The 22,377-nt window shown below is 37.9% G+C and overlaps 1 protein-coding gene across 3 annotated transcripts in view; it reads left to right on the top strand.

The window, feature by feature from the left end:
• PTPN4 (protein tyrosine phosphatase non-receptor type 4) overlaps nucleotides 1-22,377 on the top strand; it is a 223,384-nt gene that overhangs the window by 76,664 nt on the left and 124,343 nt on the right. For all 3 annotated transcript variants that reach the window (XM_046018960.1, XM_046018962.1, XM_046018961.1), the window contains exon 3: nucleotides 7,425-7,532. In XM_046018960.1, coding sequence (XP_045874916.1) covers nucleotides 7,425-7,532 — 108 coding nt within the window. The remainder of the gene's footprint in view (nucleotides 1-7,424; nucleotides 7,533-22,377) is intronic.

Genomic DNA, 22,377 nt, shown 5'->3' on the forward strand with positions numbered 1-22,377 from the left:
TTGGATTCATTTTCTTTGGGATTCAGTTGGATTCTTGAATTTGTGCTTTTATTTCTTGCCAAATTTGTGACAATTTTATCTGGTATTTCCTTAAATATTTTATTACCCTGAAACTCTTCTCTTTTAGGGAGTCTAGGGATAAGACTGTTATATCTTTTTTCATTGTCTCTTTTGGTGTCTCTGAAGATCTGGTTATTTTCTTTTTTTCAGTCTATTTTCTTTTTCTTATTTAGATTGGGTAATTTCTATTCATCTGTCTTGAAATTCATTGATTGTTTTCATTTTCATGCTGTTGAGCACATCAAGTTAGTTTTTATTCCTATATTATATTTTTCAGTTATATAATTTCCTTTTGGTTCTTTTTTCTTTAAGATTTTAAAAATATATATATATTTGAGATAGAGTGAGCACATAAGCAGGGTGGGGGAAAGGGGTGGAGAAGTAGGCTCTCTGGTGAGCAGGGAGCCTAATATGGGGCTTGATCCCAGGACCCTGAGATCATGACCTAAACCAAAGGCAGACATTTAACTGACTGAGCCACCTAGGCACCCCTCCTTTTGGTTCCTTTATATTTCTTTGCAGAAATATTCTGATCATTTTTTTTCTTTTTTTAAAACAGCATTCATCAGTGGCTCATTGAAATGTTCTTAGGATGGCTGCTTCAGTGTTGGCATCTTTTTTTTTTTTTTTAAGATTTTATTTATTTATTTGTCAGAGAGAGAGAGACAGAGAGAGAGATCACAAGTAGGCAGAAAGGTAGGCAGAGGCAGAGGGAGAAGCAGGCTCCCTGCCGAGCAAGGAGCCCGATATGGGACTTGATCCCAGGACGCTGGGATCATGACCTGAGCCGAAGGCAGCCGCTTAACCAACTGAGCCACTCAGGCATCCCAGTGTTGGCATCTTTTGATTGCTTTTTCTCACTCTGGTTGGGATTTTCCGGGTTCTTTGTACATGAATGATTTTAGGTCATATTCTAGACATTTTGGGGCAGTATTTTGTGAGACTCTGGATCATATTCAGTCTTCTTTTTGCAGAGAGTCACCTTCGTAGCATACAGCCCCTGGCCTGCTTTTGTTGATTGTGGTTGTAATGATAATTTGGTTTCCAGAACCTTTGTATTATTATTTTGTTCTGCTTTGTGTGTATGTTGTCCAGAGACTTGACTGAAGGCTATGCATGTAATCCACACTGTAAGTGAGTTTTAAAATCTTTTGCTCTTTTAATTTTGGTTAGTTTTACATGAAATCCAGCATGGGTATCTATTATTGCAAGATTTAACTGTTCTTTTCATAGTTATCTCCTCTCCCAAATAGCTCTCCTTTTTTCTGTTTGATAGATGCCATGTGCTATAGCATAATGGTGGTGTTATTGGAAGTCTAGGCTTCCCTCTTGTGTTCTGATGTCTCCACTAGTGAGGAAAGCCAAACACTGCCTGTTACCATGAAGCTGAAGTGAAAGTTCAGCAGTATGCTCAGTTTCTGCTGATACCACCACTAAGGAGTAACTATGTCTTGTAGCTTGCCTTTGGTTGGCAGAATGTAAACCAGGTTCCCACTGGCCCCCAGCTAGTACCAGGAGGCATGTGGAACTCTAGGCTTTCTACTTGATTTCCATGACACTACTGGAGATGGGCTCAGTTTTTCCATTGGGTTTGGCAGGAGTAGGGTCAGTCCTGGGTGGCTCAGGTGGTTAAGCATCTGACTCTTGGTTTCAGCTCAGGTCATGGTCTCGGTTGTGGGATTGAGCCTTGCATTGCAGAGTCTGCTTGAGAGTAAATCCCTCTTCCTCTTCCCTCCCCGCCATGTGGGTGTGTGTGATCTCTCTCTCTCTCTTTCCCTCTCTCTCTCAAATAAATAAATAAAATCTTAGAAAAAAAGAAAAGAAAAGAAACCCCCTTTTCCCTGGTCATTTGGCTAGGGAAAACAGGTTTGTTGGTTGGTTTGTTTTATAGGCTCCAATGTCCAGCATGGAGCCCATTATGGGACTTGAACTCAACAACCCTCAGATTAAGAGTTGGATGCCTAACTGATTGAGCCACCCAAGCAACCCATGAGAGCAGGCCTTTTTTTTTTTTTTTGACCTGTTTTTATTAGTGTCTGTTGGCATTTCTGGGTTGTAGGAATCTCTAAAACCAAATCTATGATGTATGGGAGATGAAAGCAAAACTCATGACTCAGAAAAAAATAATCCATACATTTGAAAATAAATCCATATATTTGTGGTCAGCAGGTTTTTGACAAAGTTACCAAGATGTATTCAGTAGGGAAAGAATAGTTTCTCCAACAAATGGTGCTTGGACTAGTGGACACCCACATGCAAAAGAATGAAGTTGCGCCCCTGTCTAGGTATATACCTACCATATATGAAAATGAGCTTTAAAAGGTGAAAGAACTACATGTTAAGAGCTAAAACCATAACAGTTTCAGAAGCAAATACATAGGTAATTTTTCATGACCTTGGATTTGGCAGTTAATCCATAAATATGACCTCAAAAGAAATAAATTTGGCTTCACAAAAATTTAACACTTTTGTGTTTCCAAGTATATGATCAAGATACCTACAAATGGGAGAAAATATTTGCATCCAGAATATAAAAAGAACTTACAGAACTGAACAACAAAATGATCATCAACCCAGTTTTTAAAATGAGCAGAAAGGTGCCTGGGTGGCTCAGTCAGTTAAGTGCCTGACTCTTGATTTTAGCTCAGGTCATGATCTCAGGGTTGTGAGATTGAGACCTCCACATTGGGCTCCATGGTGGGCATGGAGTCTGCTTAACAGTCTCTCTTTCCCTCTTCCCCCCAAAAACATAAAATTTCTCTTTCTCTCTTCCCCCCCAAAAAAAGATAAAATAGGCAAAGAACTTGATTAGATATTTTTCCAGAGAGGTACAAATGACCAATAAGCACATGAAAAAAATCCTCAATATCATTAGTTTTTATGGAAATGGAAATCAAGACTACACTGAAGTACTACTTCATACCTGCTGGGATGGCTTTAATCAAAAGAATAGAAAATAACAAATGTTGGCAAGGATTTAGAGAAATTGGAATTTCACACATTGCTGGTGGGAATATAAATTGCTACAGCTGCTGCAGTCAGGAGATTGGTAGGACCTCAAAAAGTTAAACATAATTTCCATATGCTCCAGCAGTGTTCTTGGTAGCATGATTCACAGTACCCAAAAGTGGAAACAATCCAGATGCCATCAACTGAAAAATTCTGATATATCCATATAAAAGAATATTACTTAACCATTACAAAAAGGAAATTAAGGGTGGATACATGATACAGCATGGATAAACCTTGAAAACAGGATGCTAAGTGAAAAAAGCTAGACACAAAAGGTTATATATGTTTGGTTCCATTTATATGAAATGTCCATAATAGATAAATCCATAAAGCCAGGAAGCACATGAGTGGTTGCCAGGAGATGGGGAGGGATACTGTTTAATGGTTACGGTACTTTTTTTGGCGTGATGAAAATGTTTTGGAACTAGGTAGAAGTGATGATCGCACAATATTGTCAGTGTATTAAATGCCACTAATTTGTACAAAATGGTTGGTTTTAGATCATGTGAATTTTACCTCAATGAAAAGAAATGGAAAGAAAAAAGGAGTTCCCTTGCCCAGCTGCCTGCCACTTTCTTTTCACCTTTCAGAGTTTTCTTTTTTTTTTTTTAGATGTTATTTATTTGACAGACAGAGATCACAAGTAGGCAGAGGGGCAGGCAGAGAGAAAAGGGGAGGGAAGCAGATTCCCTGCTGAGCAGAGAGCCCGATGTGGGGCTCATCCCAGGACCCCGAGATCATGACCTGAGCTGAAGGCAGAGGCTTAACCCACTGAGCCACCCAGGCACCCCCCCCCCTTAGTAGCTTGTTAAAAGACTAATGCTTGATTTCCATCCTGGATTTTTTTCTTTTTATTAATATATAATATATTATTTGTTTCAGGGGTACAGGTGTGTGATTCATCAGTCTTACACAATTCACAGTGCTCACGATAGCATATACCCTGCCCAGTGTCCATCACCTAGCCACCCCTCCCTCCTACCCTCCTCCATGCCAGCATTCCTGAGATTGAGTGTCTCTCATGGTTTGTCTCCCTCTCTGGGTACATCTTGTTTCATTTTTTTCCTCTCTTCCCCTATGATCCTCTACCTTGTTTCTCAGATTCCACGTATCAATAAGATCATATGATAATTGTCTTTCTCTGATTGACCTATTTCACTTAGCATAATACCCTGTAGTTCTATCCACGTTGTTGCAAATGGTGAGGTTTCTTTTTTGATGGCTGCATAATATTCTTGTGTGTGTGTGTGTGTGTGTGTGTGTGTGTGTGTGTGTGTGTGTGTCTCTGTCTGTCTGTCTGTCTGTCTGTCTCATCTCTTCTTTATCTATTCGTCAGTTGATGGACATCTAAGCTCTTTTTTTTTTTTTAAATATTTTTTATTTATTTGACAGAGAGAAATCACAACTAGGCAGAGAGGCAGGCAGAGAGAGAGGAGGAAGCAGGCTCCCTGCAGAGCAGAGAGCCTGATGTGGGGCTCGATCCCAGGACTCTGGGATCATGACCTGAGCCGAAGGCAGAGGCTTTAACCCACTGAGCCACCCAGGCGCCCCAATGGACATCTAAGCTCTTTGCATGTTTGGCTATTGTGGACGTTGCTGCTATAGACATTGGGGTGCATATGGCCCCCTTTTTTTTTTTTTAAAGATTTTACTTATTATTTGACAGACAGAAATCACAAGTAGACAGAGAGGCAGGCAGAGAGAGAGGGGAAGAGGCAGGCTCCCCGCTGAGCAGAGAGCCCGATGTGAGACTCAATCCCAGGACCCCTGGATCATGATCTGAGCCAAAGGCAGAAGCTTCAACCCACTGAGCCACCCAGGCGCCCCGCATATGGCCCTTCTTTTCACTACATTTGTATTTGGGTAAATACCCAGTACTGCAATTGCTGAGTCATAAGGGAGCTCTATTTTCAACTTGTTGAGGAACCTCCATACTGTTTTCCAGAGTGGCTGTACCAGCTTGCATTCCCACCAACAGTGTAGAAGGGTTCTCCTTACTCTGCATCCTTGCCTACATCTATTGTTTCCTGACTTGTTAATTTTAGCCATTCTGACTGCTGTGAGGTGGTATCTCATTGTAGTTTTGATTTGTATTTCCCTGATGCTGAGTGATATTGAGCACTTTTCCATGTGTCTGTTGGCCATTTGGCATCTTCGTCGGAGAAATGTCTGTTCATGTCTTCTGCCCATTTCTTGAATGGACTGTTTGTTCTTTGGGTGTTGTTGAGTTTGATTTCTTTACAAGTTTTAGATACTAGCCCTTTATCTGATATGTCATTTGCAAATATCTCCTCCCATTCCCTCAGTTGTCTTTTGGTTTTGTTGACTGTTTCCTTTGCTCTGCAAAAGCTTTTTATCTTGATGAAGTCCCAGTAGTTCATTTTTACCCTCGCTTCCCTTGCCTTTGGCAATGTTTCTAGGAAGTTGCTGTGTCTGAGATCAAAGAGGTTGCTGCCTGTGTTCTCAAGGACTTTGATGGATTCCTGTCTCACATTGAGGTCTCTCATCCATTTTGAGTCTTTTTTTGTGTGTGGTGTAAGGAAATGATCCAGTTTCATTCTTCTGCATGTAGCTGTTCAATTTTCCCAACACCATTTGTTGAAGAAACTGTCTTTTTTTCCAGGGGACATTCTTTCCTGCGTTGTCAAAGATTATTTGACCATAGAGTTGAGGGTCCATTTCTGGGCTCTCTATTCTGTTCCATCGATCTATGTGTCTGTTTTTGTGCCAGTACCATATTGTCTTGATGATGACAGCTTTGTAATAGAGCCTGAAGTCCGGAATTGTGATGCCTCCAGTTTTGCTTTTCTTTTTCAATATTCCTCTAGCTATTCGGGGTCTTTCTAATTCCATACAAATTTTAGGATTATTTGTTCCGTTTCTGTGAAAAAAGTTGATGGTATTTTGATAGGGATTGCATTAAATATATAGATTGCTCTAGGTAGCATAGACGTTTTAACAATATGTGTCTTCTTCAGTTTCTTGCATGAGTATTCTATAGGTTTCTGAGTACAGATTCTTTGCCTCTTTGGTTAGATTTATTCTTAGGTATCTTACGGTTTTGGGTGCCATTGTAAATGGGACTGACTCCTTAATTTCTTTCTTCTGTCTTGTTGGTGGTGTATAGAAATGCAACTGATTTCTGTGCATTGATTTTCTATCCTGACACTTTACTGAATTTCTGTATGAGTTCTAGCAGTTTTGGGGTGGAGTCTTTTCGGTTTTTCACATAAAGTATCATATAATCTGCAAAGAATGAGAGTTTGACTTCTTCTTTGCGGATTTGGATGCCTTTTATTTCTTCTTATTGTCTGATTGCTGAGGCTATAGGCCTTCTAGTCCTATGTTGAATAGTAGTGGTGATAGTCATCCTGGACTAATTTAATGAGAATGGGAGAGGGGTGGGAGAGATAAGTTGTGTCCATATGAAAAATACTTACATGGTATTCGAATGACAGCCACCATTGTGAAGCACTCTTTGAAGCACATGTTTTCTGCCACCAGTGAATTTTGCAAGTAGCTTTTTTGACCCAGTCTGGCCAGTACAACATGAAGGAAAGGTTGTTTGTACATTTTCATGTATTGGTATGAATTTTGAAATTGCTATGACCATCTTGTTAACAGCCTACAAAGACAGTTAATACCAGGAATGCATCACTTTCCAGTCACAATTTAAATGGAAGAGTAAAAACAGTAAGACAAATGATGAAGATATGCATGAGTTAATGTGACAATATACAGTTTGAAAAATACCGTGATAATAGCCTGAAAGCAGAAGCCATTTCAATCAAAGGTTTTCTTTAATGACATCTTATTTATTTATTTAATTTATTCATCATTATTATTATTTTAGAGAATGGGGGAGAGAAAGGAAGAGGGAGAAAGAAAATCTTAAGCAGACTCCACACCAGACGGAGCCTAAAGCGGCACTCAGTCACACGACCCCGTGACCATGACCTGAGTCAAGTCAAGAGTCAGATGCTTAACTGACTAAGCCAACCAGGCAGGCACCCCAATGTCATCATACTTATTATATTGCTCTTTGAGCCATCTGAAGTAAAGTTAGACTTTTTTTTTTTAAGTTTGTTTTTTTAGTAATCTCTACATTTAATGTGGGGCTCAAACTTATGGCCCAGATATCAGAGTTGCATACTCTATTGACTCAGCCAGCCAGGCTCCTCAAATCAGACTGATTTTTAAGTAATAAGTTAACACGTAAACTCTTTATCCTGAATCAAGTCATTGTTTTAGAAATAGTTGCCAGTTTAATAGAAGATACAAAAAGTTCAGGAGCTCAAAAATCTGAAAGCGTATTGCCTACCAGTGTTGATTTCCTTTTATTTTTCTTCTAGAAACATGATCAGGGGCAAGTTCTGTTGGATATAGTCTTCAAGCATCTTGATTTGACTGAGCGTGACTATTTTGGTTTACAGTTGGCTGACGATTCCACAGACAACCCAGTAAGTTTAAGTTGTTGTATTTTGTTTCATTTCACTTTTTCTCTCTGTTCATAATATAAAGTCCTTTCTGCTTTATGATGTTTACTAATCTGATTAGTAAGGTTTTTTTTAAAGGATTTAATTAGAATGATTGGAGGTGATTCTTTTGCCTTTGTTTCTCATTTTCTTGATGTTTTAATTTGTAAAGATTTTTCCTTAAGGTTTTTGTAATTATGTCAGTCTATAAATCTAGTGCCAGTTTTTTTATTTATGTGTCTCAGACAACTGAAATGTAAAGCTAACTCATGGTACTTGACTGAAAGAGAAAACTGGGCATAAAGGTTAAAATATTAATGCAGTATTAAAATATTGAAGTAAAATATTTTAAAAATGTTAATGTATCTTAGTCTTACATAAATGAGCCTCCATTAAAATACAATCAGCTTTTTGTGGCATTCATGTCAATCTGTTTGTAACTAAAATTCTTAATTTGTTAAATGTAAATTTTCCAAGTAGGAAGACTCAAAGGACATCCTCCCAAATGAGATAGAGATTAAATTTCACAGCTCTACATTTCTTAGACATTAAGTTACTTAGATTGTTACTAATTCTTTAATAGTTCCAATCACCATTCTTTTTGTTGGAAAAAAATCACATTGTAGAAATAGAAGATAGTGTGTGATGAATAATAGAAATGTTAAATTCTTTGAAAATGTATATGCTTATACAGATAGGGTCTTTTACAAAAGAATATGGTATTCTTTTGATTAATACAGGAGAGTGACTATTTTGGAGGAGATTTTTTGTATATATAGTTCAGAAGATTGAGATCAGTGCTTTAGGAATGAGTTTGTAAAGGCATATTAATAAAATGGCTATAGAAAATAAAATAACTCTTATGTGAAAAGTCGAGTTTCTATCTCTTGTTCTGTCTCTGTCATAGTCAGAATCTTAGATTTCTGATTGGTTAATGGGAAGTAAATACGAGATGTTATATATTACTTTTTCTTGGCATCATTTACTGTTTTTGTATGAAAAACTGAGGGATGATGTGGCTAAAAGAGAGCAAGAGCCAGCTAGTCTCAGTGCAAGGAAGTCCTTTTGTACTGAACTCAAATGAAAACAAACTTTTTCTCAAAGTTGATACCTTCACCAGAGACTGGAGCTTCTACAGGAGCCTAGAGGAGGAGTATTATTTCTTGATAAAAAATACATGTGTAAATGGAAGTGAGTAGAAACATCCGTAATGCAACCTTTCCCAGAAAGATAAATTGTGAGCCCGGCAAATTCCCTAGAGGTGTCTGCTATCCCTCCCTTTGTGGAATGTTGAGCTAAAAAATAAATAAATAATTCTTAGATTATCTTGCTGACAGTTCTAGGTCCAACCCTCTAGCTGGAAGTCTGTCTGTAGATTGATCAGAGTAGTGATAAGACAACAAAGGAGAAAGAGTGGCTCCTTATCACCATTGTCTGCGGTGAGTGTGAAAAAACCATCACTCCTGACACAATATTCTAGAAGAGCTAATACTGACATCACATATATTGTAAGAGATATGAAGTCCTGTTATGTACGTTTGTATACAGTAAGACATTTTTATTCTAAGGCAATTACAGCAGGATGAATATGGGGAAGCAAGAGGTATTTTTAGCTAGGTTGATCTTTTTCCAGTCTCCTGCTTTTGCTTATTTTGTCTTATATTTCTGTCTTGAGCTTTCCTTCCCAAATGAGATATATTCCTAGGCCCAAGAGTCCAATTGTTAATGAACTAAAATAATTCTTCGCCAAAATTTAGAATTAAAATTTCAAAGATCCAGAAGAAGCCTTAGAAATTATCTTGTCTAACACCCTAGTTTTCATGAGAAATTATCCCAATCCAGTGGGATAAAGCCCAGGTTACTTGCTGCCATTAATGAAACTAGTTGTGGGTCTCAAAGCTCCCCATATTGGTCTTTTCCACGGTACTACAATTTCAGCATTTAAATATTCAGAAGAATCTGTGAAATGCCAAAATGCCATGGAAGGGCCTGTAGATAGCACAAATGTTGTAAGTAATGTCCTGTTTCTTATTGTCAGTATGAAAATACACCATCAAGACTGAGGATAATTGATGGACTGACAGAGGGATGCCATTCTGAAAAAGGGAAGGAAGTGAGGGGCTAACATTTATAAAACATCTATTATGGACTTGTTTGTAAGCCAAATTCTTAACTTTATGAATTTATCATTAAAATATTTTTAGGATAAAAAATTGAGGCTTACAAAATAATGACATATATAATTAAGTAGCTGAGAAAGGATTTGAACTTGTATCTGGCTCCAAAGCGTATACTCTTGCTACTACAAAATATTGCTTTTCAAGAGATGACAATATATAGATGCACAGGACTTACAAAAATGAACATGTTGAGGAGAGGAGGTATCTGTGCAATAAAATTGCCAGCATAGGGGCGCCTGGGTGGCTCAGTGAGTTAAAGCCTCTGCCTTTGGCTCAGGTCATGATCCCAGGGTCCTGGGATTGAGCCCCACGTCATACTCTCTGCTCAGCAGGGAGCCTGCTTCCCCCTGTCTTTCTGCCTGACTCTCTGCCTACTTGTGGTCTCTCTCTGTCAAATAAATAAAAAGTTTTAAAAAAATTGCAGGCATGGATCAAAAGGAATTTGGTTATGTTCTGTAAGAATTAATCCTTGTCAGTCCTTAGTTGAGAGTTTTTTCATTTCATAGTTTGTTTAGTTAATATATACCCGTATATATGTATGTATTTTTAAAAAAAGATTTTATTTATTTGAGAGAGAGCAAGAGAAGGAGAGAGAACACAGAGAGATGGAGATAGAGGGAGAATCAGACTCTCCACTGAGCAGAGAGCCCAGTGCGGGACTTAATTTCAGGACCCTGAGATCATGATCTGAGCAGAAGGCAGACACTTAACTGACTGAGCCACCCAGGTGCCCCTGTAATATATGTGTTAGGTATTTTTGTAGTGTGTTGTGTGTATGTGTGTGTGTATAATGGTTTTAAAGATCAGAGCTAATATTCCCTTAGGCACATAAACATTGGAATTAATTTAATTGGACTTAACAGTTGGTAAACTAAAAAAGCTCCAAATGTTTTATTCTTGTACATTAAAATATGGACTCATAGTAGGTTATCCTTTTCCTTACAATCTTCCTGGCTAATGAGTTCTAGTACAACAAACAAAATTATTTAAAAGCTTTGGCTTTTCAAAATTTCTTGTTTTCATTAAAACCTATTTATCACAGCTTTAGCTTTTAGTATAATGTATGGTTTAATAGTAGTATTCAGTGAATTTTTATTGAGTGAGCAAGATAATGAGTAATGTGGTTACAGTTATACATAATTTCTTTATAAGCACTTAAAGGTGGCTCTTCCTTATTGGTCTTTATCAGTACAGTATTCATTGGAACCCTCCAATTATATTATTTGTGTGCATTTATTTTTTTGTTTTCTGGAGTTTTGTCCCTAAAATGACTTAGTGTCCATTAGTGTGGGACAGAGAGTCGATTATCAACTATTGTTGACTTGTTCTTTCTACAGTTTCATTCTGATACTTTGTGTTGTGGTTAGGATCTTTTACTGTTTACTACTGTTTCTGTATTGCCTAACCTTGTGGCTTTCAAACCTAACTTATATCAGAACCACCTGGATAAGTCTTAAAACAGATTTCTGGGCCCTAAGCCTAGAGTTCTTGATTCAGGAAGTCCGGTGTGAATGAAGCTCAATAATTTTCACTGCAGAAAAATTCCACTTATAATAATGCTGCTAATCCAAGGAACCATGTTTTGAAAATCACTGCTCTAACCCAATAGGCTAACTAAGATTATTGAAGTAAGAGATAATTCATACCAAATAGCTTGGTCTGTTTTTTGGAGATTCTTTTACACAAAATCCTTGAATTTATTGGGTTTGAGAAACTATAGGAAAAGTCACATAGAGGATGACTCTTATTTCAACAAGCTGCATTTTAGGACAATATGATTGCTAAAATGCTTGCTTTTATTTCACATATCTCAGTGTATCTCATATTTTATATTTCATTTGCTTTACTGTCATATCTTCGTTAAGCTTTTACCACCTATGGTATAAACCTCTTTTGGTAGTCTGCTGAATGTTGGATTTTTGTTTCTGGTCTCTTTTAACCATGTTCCATTTTAGGAGGGAATGACAGATTTTGGGTGCAGAAAAGTGTTTCAGAGAGAATCAGCATCATGTGTAATGGTCCAGAGTGAGGAATGAGGAATGTTGAATTTGAGGACCAGAAAGAAAATTTTAATAATCAGTGGAATATAGAGCAAGGGGAAAAAGTGGGCCTAAGATGAAGTTTGGTATGCCAGATCATGGAATACTTTTTAATCTGTAAGATTTTATTCACCTGAAGATTTATTTATACAAGTTACATAAGATTTTTATTTTAGACATACCACCCTGGTTACAGTGTGGCCAGTGGCATATAGAATTGCAAACTGAAGATTTTGGGAGATGGGAGCCTCCTGGCATAGAAAGCAAGGCAAAAAGTATCTTTGTTATCCAATTTCAAGTAGATGCCCTACTTCTGGTTCCCTTACTGTCTTGTTTAATTTCATTTCATTTCATTTTTCATTTTCATTTCATTTATTTGTGTGTGTGTGTGAGAGAGAGGGAGAGAGGGAGAGACATTGTTCCATGGATTGCTTTAAGGTAGGCTTTCACACATTTTGAAATGCTGTGTTTATGTTATTTAAAAATATTTAAGCATTCTATTTTGAAAAGCATAATGTTTCTGTAGCAAGATGGCAAACTGAGTGTACATTACTAGCATGTATTCAACTTACTGTGGGGGCGCCTGGGTGACTCCGTTGGTTAAGCATCTGCCTTTGGCTCAGGTCATGATCCTGGGGTCCTGCATCCCGCTCCTGGCTCAGTGGGGAGCCTGCTTCTCCCTCTCTCTGCCTGCTGCTCCCTCTGCTTGTGCTCTCTGTCAAATAAATAAAATCTTAAAAAAAAAAAAAAACCCGAAGGTATGGAGAAGTGAAATACCTTGTTCAAGATCATAAAGTTAGTGAATGGGTGGAGTTCCAGGGGTGTTCCTAATTCAGTGGTGAGCAAGGTGTGGTTGGGGAGCAGGGTAGGGAGGCCGTGGAGACTTCAGGGGATTGTTGGGAGGAGGTCTGCTTAGAAGCAGGGAGGTGGGTCAGCTCATTCCCTACCCACAGGCCATGTGGTAAACAATTAGTAATATTTACCCCTAAGTGTACCATGTGCGAGTGCTTGAATTAGAGAGGCAAGTCAGTGTCCCAAAGGACTGGTGACACCCAGTGAAATGAAAAAAAAAAAAAAAAATGCCCTTTGCCCAGGAGACTAGCTAACTATAATATCCAACTGGCAGCACAGTCTGTCTTTCACCAACTACTAGAGTCAAGCTGTATATCCTGTCTCTTCTCCACAAGTAGGCAGACACGTAAACATTTCATAAAGGAGCTTTGCAGGAATTTTAGCCTTAAAAATAAGCACTCAACAAAATAGATACCAACTATCTGAGGAAAGCCTACAGAAAGGGAACCACTGAAGTCAGCAAATTTTACACTTATGGAAATGGGAAATATGTAAAATAGAAATAATGGAAATATTTATAAAATATTTGTAAAAATTTATAAAAATAGAAGTAGTGCCATTCTTAGTTAATGTGGAGATGATGTGAATTTTTACATGGAGAGCACTTAGAACATGATTGAAGCATAGTAAATACTTGATAAATATTAATTTATCAGCAAACAAATGAAAAGGATTCTAATTTACATTGGCATGATTAGACAGGGTATTGTATCCATGCAAAAGGAGCAATGAAAGATTTTGGAAATTAAAAATATGATTGTCACAATGAAAACTCATTGGTTAGGTTAGGATAAATAGAGCTACAGAAGACAATGCTTCAACATTAATAGGAGCAACAAATAAGACAAGCACAGAATATTTTAATAATAAAACAGGTTTTATCAGGCAATCACATAACCTCCTTATTTTTTTAAATACTACATTTTGGAAGATACAAAATTAACTTACAAGTGTGAGACATTTTGAAGATCTAACAATAGACTCTATGAAGGGAAAAGAATGAGCAGTTAATTTTGAGAAGACTAAACAGAACTTCAGGCCTAAATTGAAATTCCTTCAGAGTTTGATAGAGTTGATGATAAAGTGCTCATCCCTAACAACTATTTCTTCTTTTATTTAGATATAATTAACATGTAACATTTTATTAGTTTTAGGTATAGAACATAATGATTCAATGTTTGTATATATTATGAAATGATCACCACAATAAGTATAGTCACCATTCACCCACATAGTTATAATTTTTTCCTTGTGATGAACTTTAAAGATCTGTTCTCTTAGCAACTTTCAAATGTACAATATAGTAACTGTCATTAATATAAAATTTGTACTGTATGACTGCCTTTACCATTTCGCACCTGCCCTGTGCACCACCTCTGGCAGCCACTTTTCTCTGTATATAGGAGTTCAGTATTTTGGTAGGGTTTTGGTTTTGGTTTGGGGTTTTTAGGTTCCACTTGTAAGTGAGATCATAATTGTATTTGTTTTTCCCTGTCTGATTTATTTAGCATAATGCCCTCAAAAGTCCACAGAAGTTGTCACAAATGACAAGATTCCCTTCTTTTTTATGGCTCAGTAATATTCCTGTGTGTGTGCACACATGTGTGTGCATGTGTAAACATACCCCATCTTTTTTATCCATTCATCAGTGGACATTTAGGTTGCTTCTGTATCTTGGCTATTGTAAAGTAATGCTTCAGTGTTCACAGGGATGCAGATATCTTTTCAAATTAGTGGTTTTGCTTCCTTTGGATAAATACCAGAGTGGAATTGCTGGATCATATAGGAATTGTTTTTAATTTTTTGAGGAACCTCCATACTGTTTTCCACAGTGGCCGCAACAGTTTACATTCCCACTAACAGTGGAACAGTATTCCTTTTTCTCTACATCCTCACCAACACTTGCTCTTTCTTGTTTAAGGCTGATATTTTCTTACTGATTTTCTGTCTGGATGATTTGCTTACTGATGAAAGTGAGATAGTAAAGTCCTCTACTGTCAGGCGCCTGGGTGGTTCAGTCGGTTAGGTCATCTGTCTTCGGCTTAGGTCATGATCCAGGATCCTGAGTCAAGTCCCAGATCCGTGTTCCCTGCTCAGTGGGGAGCCTGCTTGTTCCTCTCCTCCCCGCTCCCGCTGTCACTATCTCGGTCTCTCTCAAATAAATAAAATCTTAAAAAAAAAAATTCCCCCACTATCATTGTATTGCTGTCTATTTCTTTCTTTAAGGTAATACTTGCTTTATATGTTTATGTGCTCTGTTAGGTGCATAAATAATTACAAATTTTATTTCTTATTGAATTCACCCATTTATCTTTATATAATAACTTTGTCTCTTATTGTAGTCTTTGCGTTAAGGTCTGTTTTGTCTTATGTAAGTATAGCTACCAAGCTTTCTTTAGGTTTTCATTTGTATGTGATGTGGTTTGAACGTGGGGTTTGGAGATTATGGCCAAGGAAGAATTCTTAAGACATTACTGGTGCAGAAAGGTGGTTTTATTAAAGCACGGGGACAGGATCTGTGGGCAGAAATAACTGCTACCCTGGGATTGTAAGGAACAACTGATTATACACTTTGGAGTTGGCGGACAAAGGGAAGTTTCCAAAAGGACTTTGATGGACTAAAGAAGACTGACAGGATCCTGGAGGCCTAGTCAAGCTAAGATTGTTTTTCCATCTAGCAAAGCATTAACATTAAGACAGTTTGGAGTTTCCTGGAGGGATGTCATACTCTGCCTGCCTCAAGTATTTGTTAGTGAGCTGCAGGTTATAAGAAAATTTCAAAAAATTTTTAAAAAGATTTTATTTATTTGTTTGACAGACAGAGATCACAGAGAGGCAGGCAGAGAGAGATGAGGAAGCAGGCTCCCTGCTGAGCAGAGAGCCCAATGCGGGGCTGGATCCTAGGGCCCTGGGATCATGACCTGAGCTGAAGGCAGAGGCTTTAACCCACTGAGCCACCCAGGCGTCCCAGAAAATTTAATTTTATATGCATTTCCTTCTGCCTTTTTTCCCCACATCACATGGAATATCATTTTCCATCCCATCACCTTCTGTCTGTATATCCTTAATATATGAAGTAAGTCTCTTATGGGTAGCATACAGATAGATGTGTCTTATTTTCTTTGCAATTTGATGATTTTTTTTTGGTAGTGATATGGTTAGATTGCTTTCTCTTTACCATTTGTGTATTTACTGTAGGTTTTTGCTTTGTCATTACCATGAAGCTTACATAAAGCAACTTAAATTTTTAAGCCTCTTTTAAGTTGGTAACAGCTTAAGTTTCAACACATCCTAAACCTCTACTTTTTTATCCTCTGACCATTTTATGTTTTTGATGCTACAGTTTACATCTTTTTACTTTGGGCATCCATTAACAAGTTATTGTGGTTATAGTTATTTTTGCTGGTTTTATCTTTTAACCTTCATACTGGCTTAATATGTAATTAAACCACCACCTTTATAACAATAGGTTATTTTGAATTCTACTATATATTTACTTTTACCAGTGAGATTTATACTTTCCTGGTTTTTTGTTACTAATTAGTGCCCTTTCATTTCTGTTTAAAGAAGTACCTTTAACATTTACCCGGGGTGATGAACTCCTTTAACTTTTGCTTGTCTGGAAAACTCTTGATCACTCCTTCAGTTCTGAAGGGCAGTTCTGCTGTATAGAGTATTCTTTTTTTTTTTTTTTTTTGTATAGAGTATTCTTGGTTGTCAGTTTTGTTTTATTTTTTTTCGTCATTCAGCACTTTAAATATGCCATTGTCTTCTGGCCTGCAAAGTTTCTGCTGAAAAATCTGAGAGTCGTACAGGATTCCCTTTTACGTAACAAGTTGTTTCCTTCTTGCTGCTTTTAAGATTCTCTCCTTGAAAAAAATGTGTCTTACAGTGGGTCTCATTGGGTTTCTCTTACTTGGAAACTTCTCAAAACCTCTCTGAGATTTTTGGATCTGGTTGTCAATTTCCTTCCCCAGATTAGGATAGCTTTCAGCCATTATTCCTGCAGGTAAGTTTTTTGCTCATTTCTATCTCTTTTCTACTCCTGGGAGCCCTATGATATGAATACTGAACGGCTAGATTTTGTCACACGAGTCCTTTGAGCTGTCTGTACTCATTTTCATTGTTTTTTTTTTCTTTTTGCTGTTCTTATTGTTGAGTTCTGCTATCTTATCTTTGAATTCACTGATCTTTCCTCTGTTTGATTTAAATCTGCTGTTGAACCCCTTTAATGTATGTTTCAGTTTATCTGTTTGTGTTCTTCAGTTCTGTAACTTCTTTTTGGTACTTTCTTATATTTTCTGTCTCTTTGTTGAAGTTCTCACTGTGTTCATCAATTCTTCTCTTAAGCTTGGTGAGCAACTTTATAATTATTATTTTGAACTCTTTTTTGTTTTATTAAAAGATTTTATTTATTTATTTGACAGACAAAGATCACAAGTAGGCAGAGAAGCAGGCAGGGGGGGGGGGGAAGCAGGCTCCCTGCCAAGCAGAGAGCCCGATGCGGGGCTCGATCTCAGGACCCTGAGATCATGACCTGAGCTGAAGGCAGAGGCTTTAACCACTGAGCCACCCAGGCGCCCCTATTTTGAACTCTTTATCAGGTAAATCACTTACTTCATTTCATTAGGTCTTTTTTTGATGCTTTCTCTTTTTCTTTTGTTTGAAAGTATTCCTCTGATTTTTCATTTTGCTTTACTTTCCATGTTTGTTTCTATGCATTAGGTAAATCAGTCACCTCTGCTAGTCTCAAAGAAACGACCTTGTATTGAACCTTATCATTCACCCCTGCCCTGGCTTGTGCCCGTTTTATTTTTAGTGGCTCCCAGTAGTTTAAGGTGTGCCAGGACCTGTCAGTGTCTCAAAGGGGAGCATCTCAGTGAGCACCTAGATTCAGGCTGATAGGGAAGCAATACCCTCCACAGCAGCTTTTAAAGTATGCAAATATGCCTCTTTTAGGGGAATACTGGGAGGTGGGCTTTTCTGTCTGCTCCCTCCATTCGGAGCCCTGGAGTGATAGGCATTTAAGATCTGTTTTTTGTTTGCTTCTGTCCCCCTTTCACCTGTGAGCCCAAGCCCTTCTGGCCTTCAAAGCCAAACCATTGAAGGGTGTGTTCTCTGGGCAGCAGACACAAGCTCCTTTCTTAGCAACACGGACAACCTGGTGGGGCAAGGGGGTACAAAGACAGTACCAACCATCTTCCTTCCCTGGAGAATGCCTAAGTAAGTTCTCACATGTGTGCCAAACTGGAAGCTTGCCCCCAAGGCCAAATCTTCAACACAAGCAAATAGGCCTGCCTCTTCCACATAAAACTGTTTCTTAGTTTACTCTAGTTTGGAAGTCTTATGGTCACAGGCTCCAGTTGACTATCAAAGCTAGAGGTTTTGGATGCTCATTTTTCAGGTGCAGGTCTTAAAAGTTGGGGTGCCAGATGTGTGGTTCAAACCCTTTGCTCTGTAAGGAGAAACATGGTATTGTGAGTTCCCTCTTGATTGTGGTTACCATGCTGGGTGTGGAGTTTATGGTGAGATTGTGTCTTGGCCTGTCCTTACCACTTTGACGTGAGTTTTTTCTCTTTCACCCAGTAGGAGGAAGTAGTTCATCTAGTTTTGGGTTTTTTTTTTTCAGAGGAAATAGTTCCGTATGTAGCTTTTAGATTCAGTATGTTCATCGGGGGAGGTGAGTTTAGGATTCTCCTACATTGCTATCTTGAACCAGAACCTCCCTATTAGCTATTAATACTTGATAGGTATTAATCACATTTAGTAAGATACCACATTTTAAATTCACACAGTTTGCATTACAAACAATAGAAGACTCTTAGATACAGCACAGTAATTCAGTTGGTAGAGCAATTTTGGGCACAGCAGATTATGGTGTATGACTAAATATAGGTAATGATATGATCTCAGGGCCCGTTTATATAGGAATAAAATTAGAGGGCTTACAAAAAATGCTTGTTTTCAAGATGTAATAAAAAAAGGTACTGTAAGCAGTCCCACTCCCAATATGTACCCAAACATGAAAACGTGTCCACATACAAAAGTTAGTACTCAGATGTTCATAGCAGCATTATTCGTAATAGCTAAAAAGTGGAAACACTCATGTCCACCATCTGATGAATGGATAAACCAAGTTGTATATCTATACAGTAGAGTATAATTTATCTATTACAGTAGAATATAATTTATCAATTAAAAGGAATGACATACAACTTCATACCCAGTAGGATGGATATCATTAAAAAGACAACAGCAGGTACTGATGAGGATAAAAGGAAATTGGAACCTTTTACACAGGTGGTGGTAATGTAAAATATTGCAGCCCACTATGGAAATAAATTTGGCAGTTCCTTAAAAAGTTAAATAGATAGTTATCACTTAAGCAAATAATACCGATCCTGGACATACACTGGAGAGAGTTGAGTGACATGTTCAGACAAAAGTTGTTCGTGAATGTTCGTAGCAGTGTCATTCATGAGACAAAAGATAGAAAAGGCTTAAATGGCAGCTATAAAATGGAATGAGGTACTATTAAATGCCACAACGTGGATGGTCCTTGAAAACATTACAATAAATGAAAGAAATTAGACACAAAAGATCACCTGTTATATGGTTCCCTTCATATGAAATATCCAAAATAATAAAATCCATAGAGACAGTAAGTAGATTAGTGTTGCTAGGGGCTTTGGTTGGTGGGGGGTTACTGAGACTGACTGCTAATAGATATGGGATTTCTTTTTTGGGGTGATGTGAGTATTCTGACATTTACTATTGATGGTTATACAACATACTGAATGTACTTAAGTGCACTGAAGTATACATTTTTAAGATGGTAAATTTCATATTGTGCGAACTGTTTCTTAGTATATAATGCTATATAAAATAATGCTGGGTCTGTGGTCATTTACATTTTATATTTCGATAAATATTGCCCAGTTGTCCTACAGTGAGAGGGTATAATTTTTATTCTCATGAGCTTTGTATATGTACCTGTTTCCACATTCTTGAAGCCATTGTGGTATGGCATTCAAAGTTGTAATCCTTGGCAGTGTCTTATTGCTGAAAAATGAAAACCTAATATAGAGTACTTTTCTATTTCTCTAATTATGGCCAAGATTGAATATTTTTTCTTAAATGTTACGTATATTTCCTCTGAACTTTCTATTCTTACCCATTATCTGTATTTCTATTAGTATTGGGTTTTTTCTTACTGATTTATAGAACTTATGTGTATGTTGTCTGTTTTTCCACTTTCTCTTTTGACTTAATGATGTGTTTTTACTAGGAACAGTATTTTTACTGTCCAGTAGTGCTCATTTTAGCATTATTCCATCTTCATGGTTTACAAGAAACGAAATCCTATCTCCTTGACATCACTGATGAGGTCTATTAAATTTCCCAGTACTTATATTGTACTCCTTCTAAGCTTTCTCAGCTTAATACATCTATTTGTGTATGTAAATGTGTTTGTATCTCTGCTACTGTTTTAGAATATTTTACAGGAGTACTAAATGTGGAAGACAGGCTTTGAATAGATAACTCAAGCCCAAATTTTGATTATAGACAAGCATTAAAATGAATGTAGTATATGACTTTTTCTAGAAAACATGAAGAATGAAATCACTGTGATATAGATGGGTTGGAAGATGGGTAAATGGGTAGATATGCAGGGGGAAACAAATGTGTTAAGTAATGGTGAAAACAGTTGATTATTGGGATAGAAACAGACCCCCCCCTCCAACCCCCACCCCTGTATCAATTGCTGAGTCATTCAGCAGGCTTAGTTGGTCATTCATCAAAAAAAAAAATTTTTTTTAAGATTTTATTTATTTATTTGACAGAGAGAGACACAGTGAAAGAGGGGAACACAAGCAGGGGGAATGGGAGAGGGAGAAGCAGGTTCCTCACCAAGCAAGGAGCCAGACGCCCAACAACTGAGCCACCCAGGGGCCCCATCAAATTTTTTTAATACAGATTATATGCCAAGACTTGTGCCTGTGTGCTGATTGTCTGCTTTGAATGAATCAGATTTTATCCCTTACCTCATGGAGTTGATAATCTAATGAAGGAGATGGGCAATAAGAAGGCAGAACAAACATAACGATTAAGAAAATGTTATAAAAGAAATTAATATCCCTTGCCTATTTATGGGAAATAACTAAAGAAGTCAGAGGTTTTTTTGTTTTGTTTTTTTGTTTTGTTTTTAAAGATTTATTTATTTGATAAAGAGAGAGACAGCAAGAGAGGGAACACAAGCAGGAGGAGTGAAAGAGGGAGAAGCGGGCTTCCCACTGAGCAGGGAGCCTGACTCCGGGCTTGATCCCAGGACTCTGGGATCATGACCTGAGCTGAAGTCAGATGCTTAACCACTGAGCTACTGAGGTGCCCTGGAAATAGGAGCTTTGTGATGTACTTCTGATAGGGGGATCAGTGACGGCCAGTGAAGGCCTTTCTGAGGAGGTAGCATTTAAGCTGAGACTTAAAAGAAGCTGGCTTTGAGAAATTTGGAGAAGGACATTCTGTGCATAATGAAGCCTTCATTTGAAGACCCTAGGATGGCATCTGTGAGAAACAGATGAGAAGCCATTATGGCTGGAGCTTAGTAAGTTGAGGTCAGAAGTGGTCATGTAAGCCCCTAGCAGGGACTTTGAACCTTGTTTTGAGGAATTATCAAGAGCTATTAAGCAAAGAAGTGACATGTTCTGAACGATTACTCTAGCTTTGGGATGGAGAATGAAGAAGAAAGTGGTAAGGAAAAAAGGGAGAGCGGTTAAGAGGCTATGGCCAAGGGCCTCTGGGTGGCTCAGACATTTACGTTTCTGTTCGTTTTGGCTCAGGTTGTCATCTTGGGTCATGGAATAGAGCCCCTCGTTAGGCTCCGCACTCAGCTCCAAGTCTGCTTGGGACTCACTCACTCTCTCTCCCTCCCTTCCTCTGTTTCTCCCCGCAGTGTGCATGTGCACACACACTCTCTGTAAAATAAATAAATCTTAAAAACAACAACAGGAGGCTATGGCCCAGAGCTATCCCACCATAAGGATGGTGGCAGAGTGGATGGAGAACTGTTAAATTCAAGGTATAGTTGGAAGGAAGAATCAGCTGGATTTGATGTGTTGGTTGTTGTGGATAGTGGAAAGGGAAGATTTATGGATTATTCTCAGCCATTTGTTATTAAAATCTGTATGCTCTGCATGGAATCAAGTATGGGTGGTAGGAGTATGTTTTATACATAATAATACATAAGTTGATACTTATGTAATGCATTGAAAATACTGCCACATCTAATTCCCATTTTGGGCTCTTTAATTTTTTTTTTCTTTTTTTTTCAAGTATGCAGAGAGGTAGGCAGAGAGAAAGGAGGAAGCAGGCTCCCTGCTGAGCAGAGACCCTGAGATCATGACCTGAGTGGAAGGCAGAGGCTTTAACCCACTGAGTCACCCAGGCGCCTCTGGGTTCTTTAATTTTTTTAACTGAAACATGTTGGCAGTCTGAATTTAGTTATGCTTTTCCTAAAGTGGAGCTCAACTGGCATTCAGAAGTGTTGAGGCTTCTTAAAATTCTCACACCTAAAAATCAGTCCTTCTGCAAACTAAACATCTCTTAGAAAATCAGCATGGGTTTGTTGTTGTTGTTGGGCAGGGGGAGATAGTTTAGAAATTAGAAAGTTTTTCTTAAGAGTTGGGGTGCCTTGGTGGTTTAGTTGGTTGAATGTCTGACTCTTGTTGTCAGCTAGGTCTTGATCTCAGGGTCTTAGAG

Source organism: Meles meles, chromosome 9 (assembly GCF_922984935.1).
Source record: "Meles meles chromosome 9, mMelMel3.1 paternal haplotype, whole genome shotgun sequence".
Classification (NCBI taxonomy): Eukaryota; Metazoa; Chordata; class Mammalia; order Carnivora; family Mustelidae; genus Meles; species Meles meles.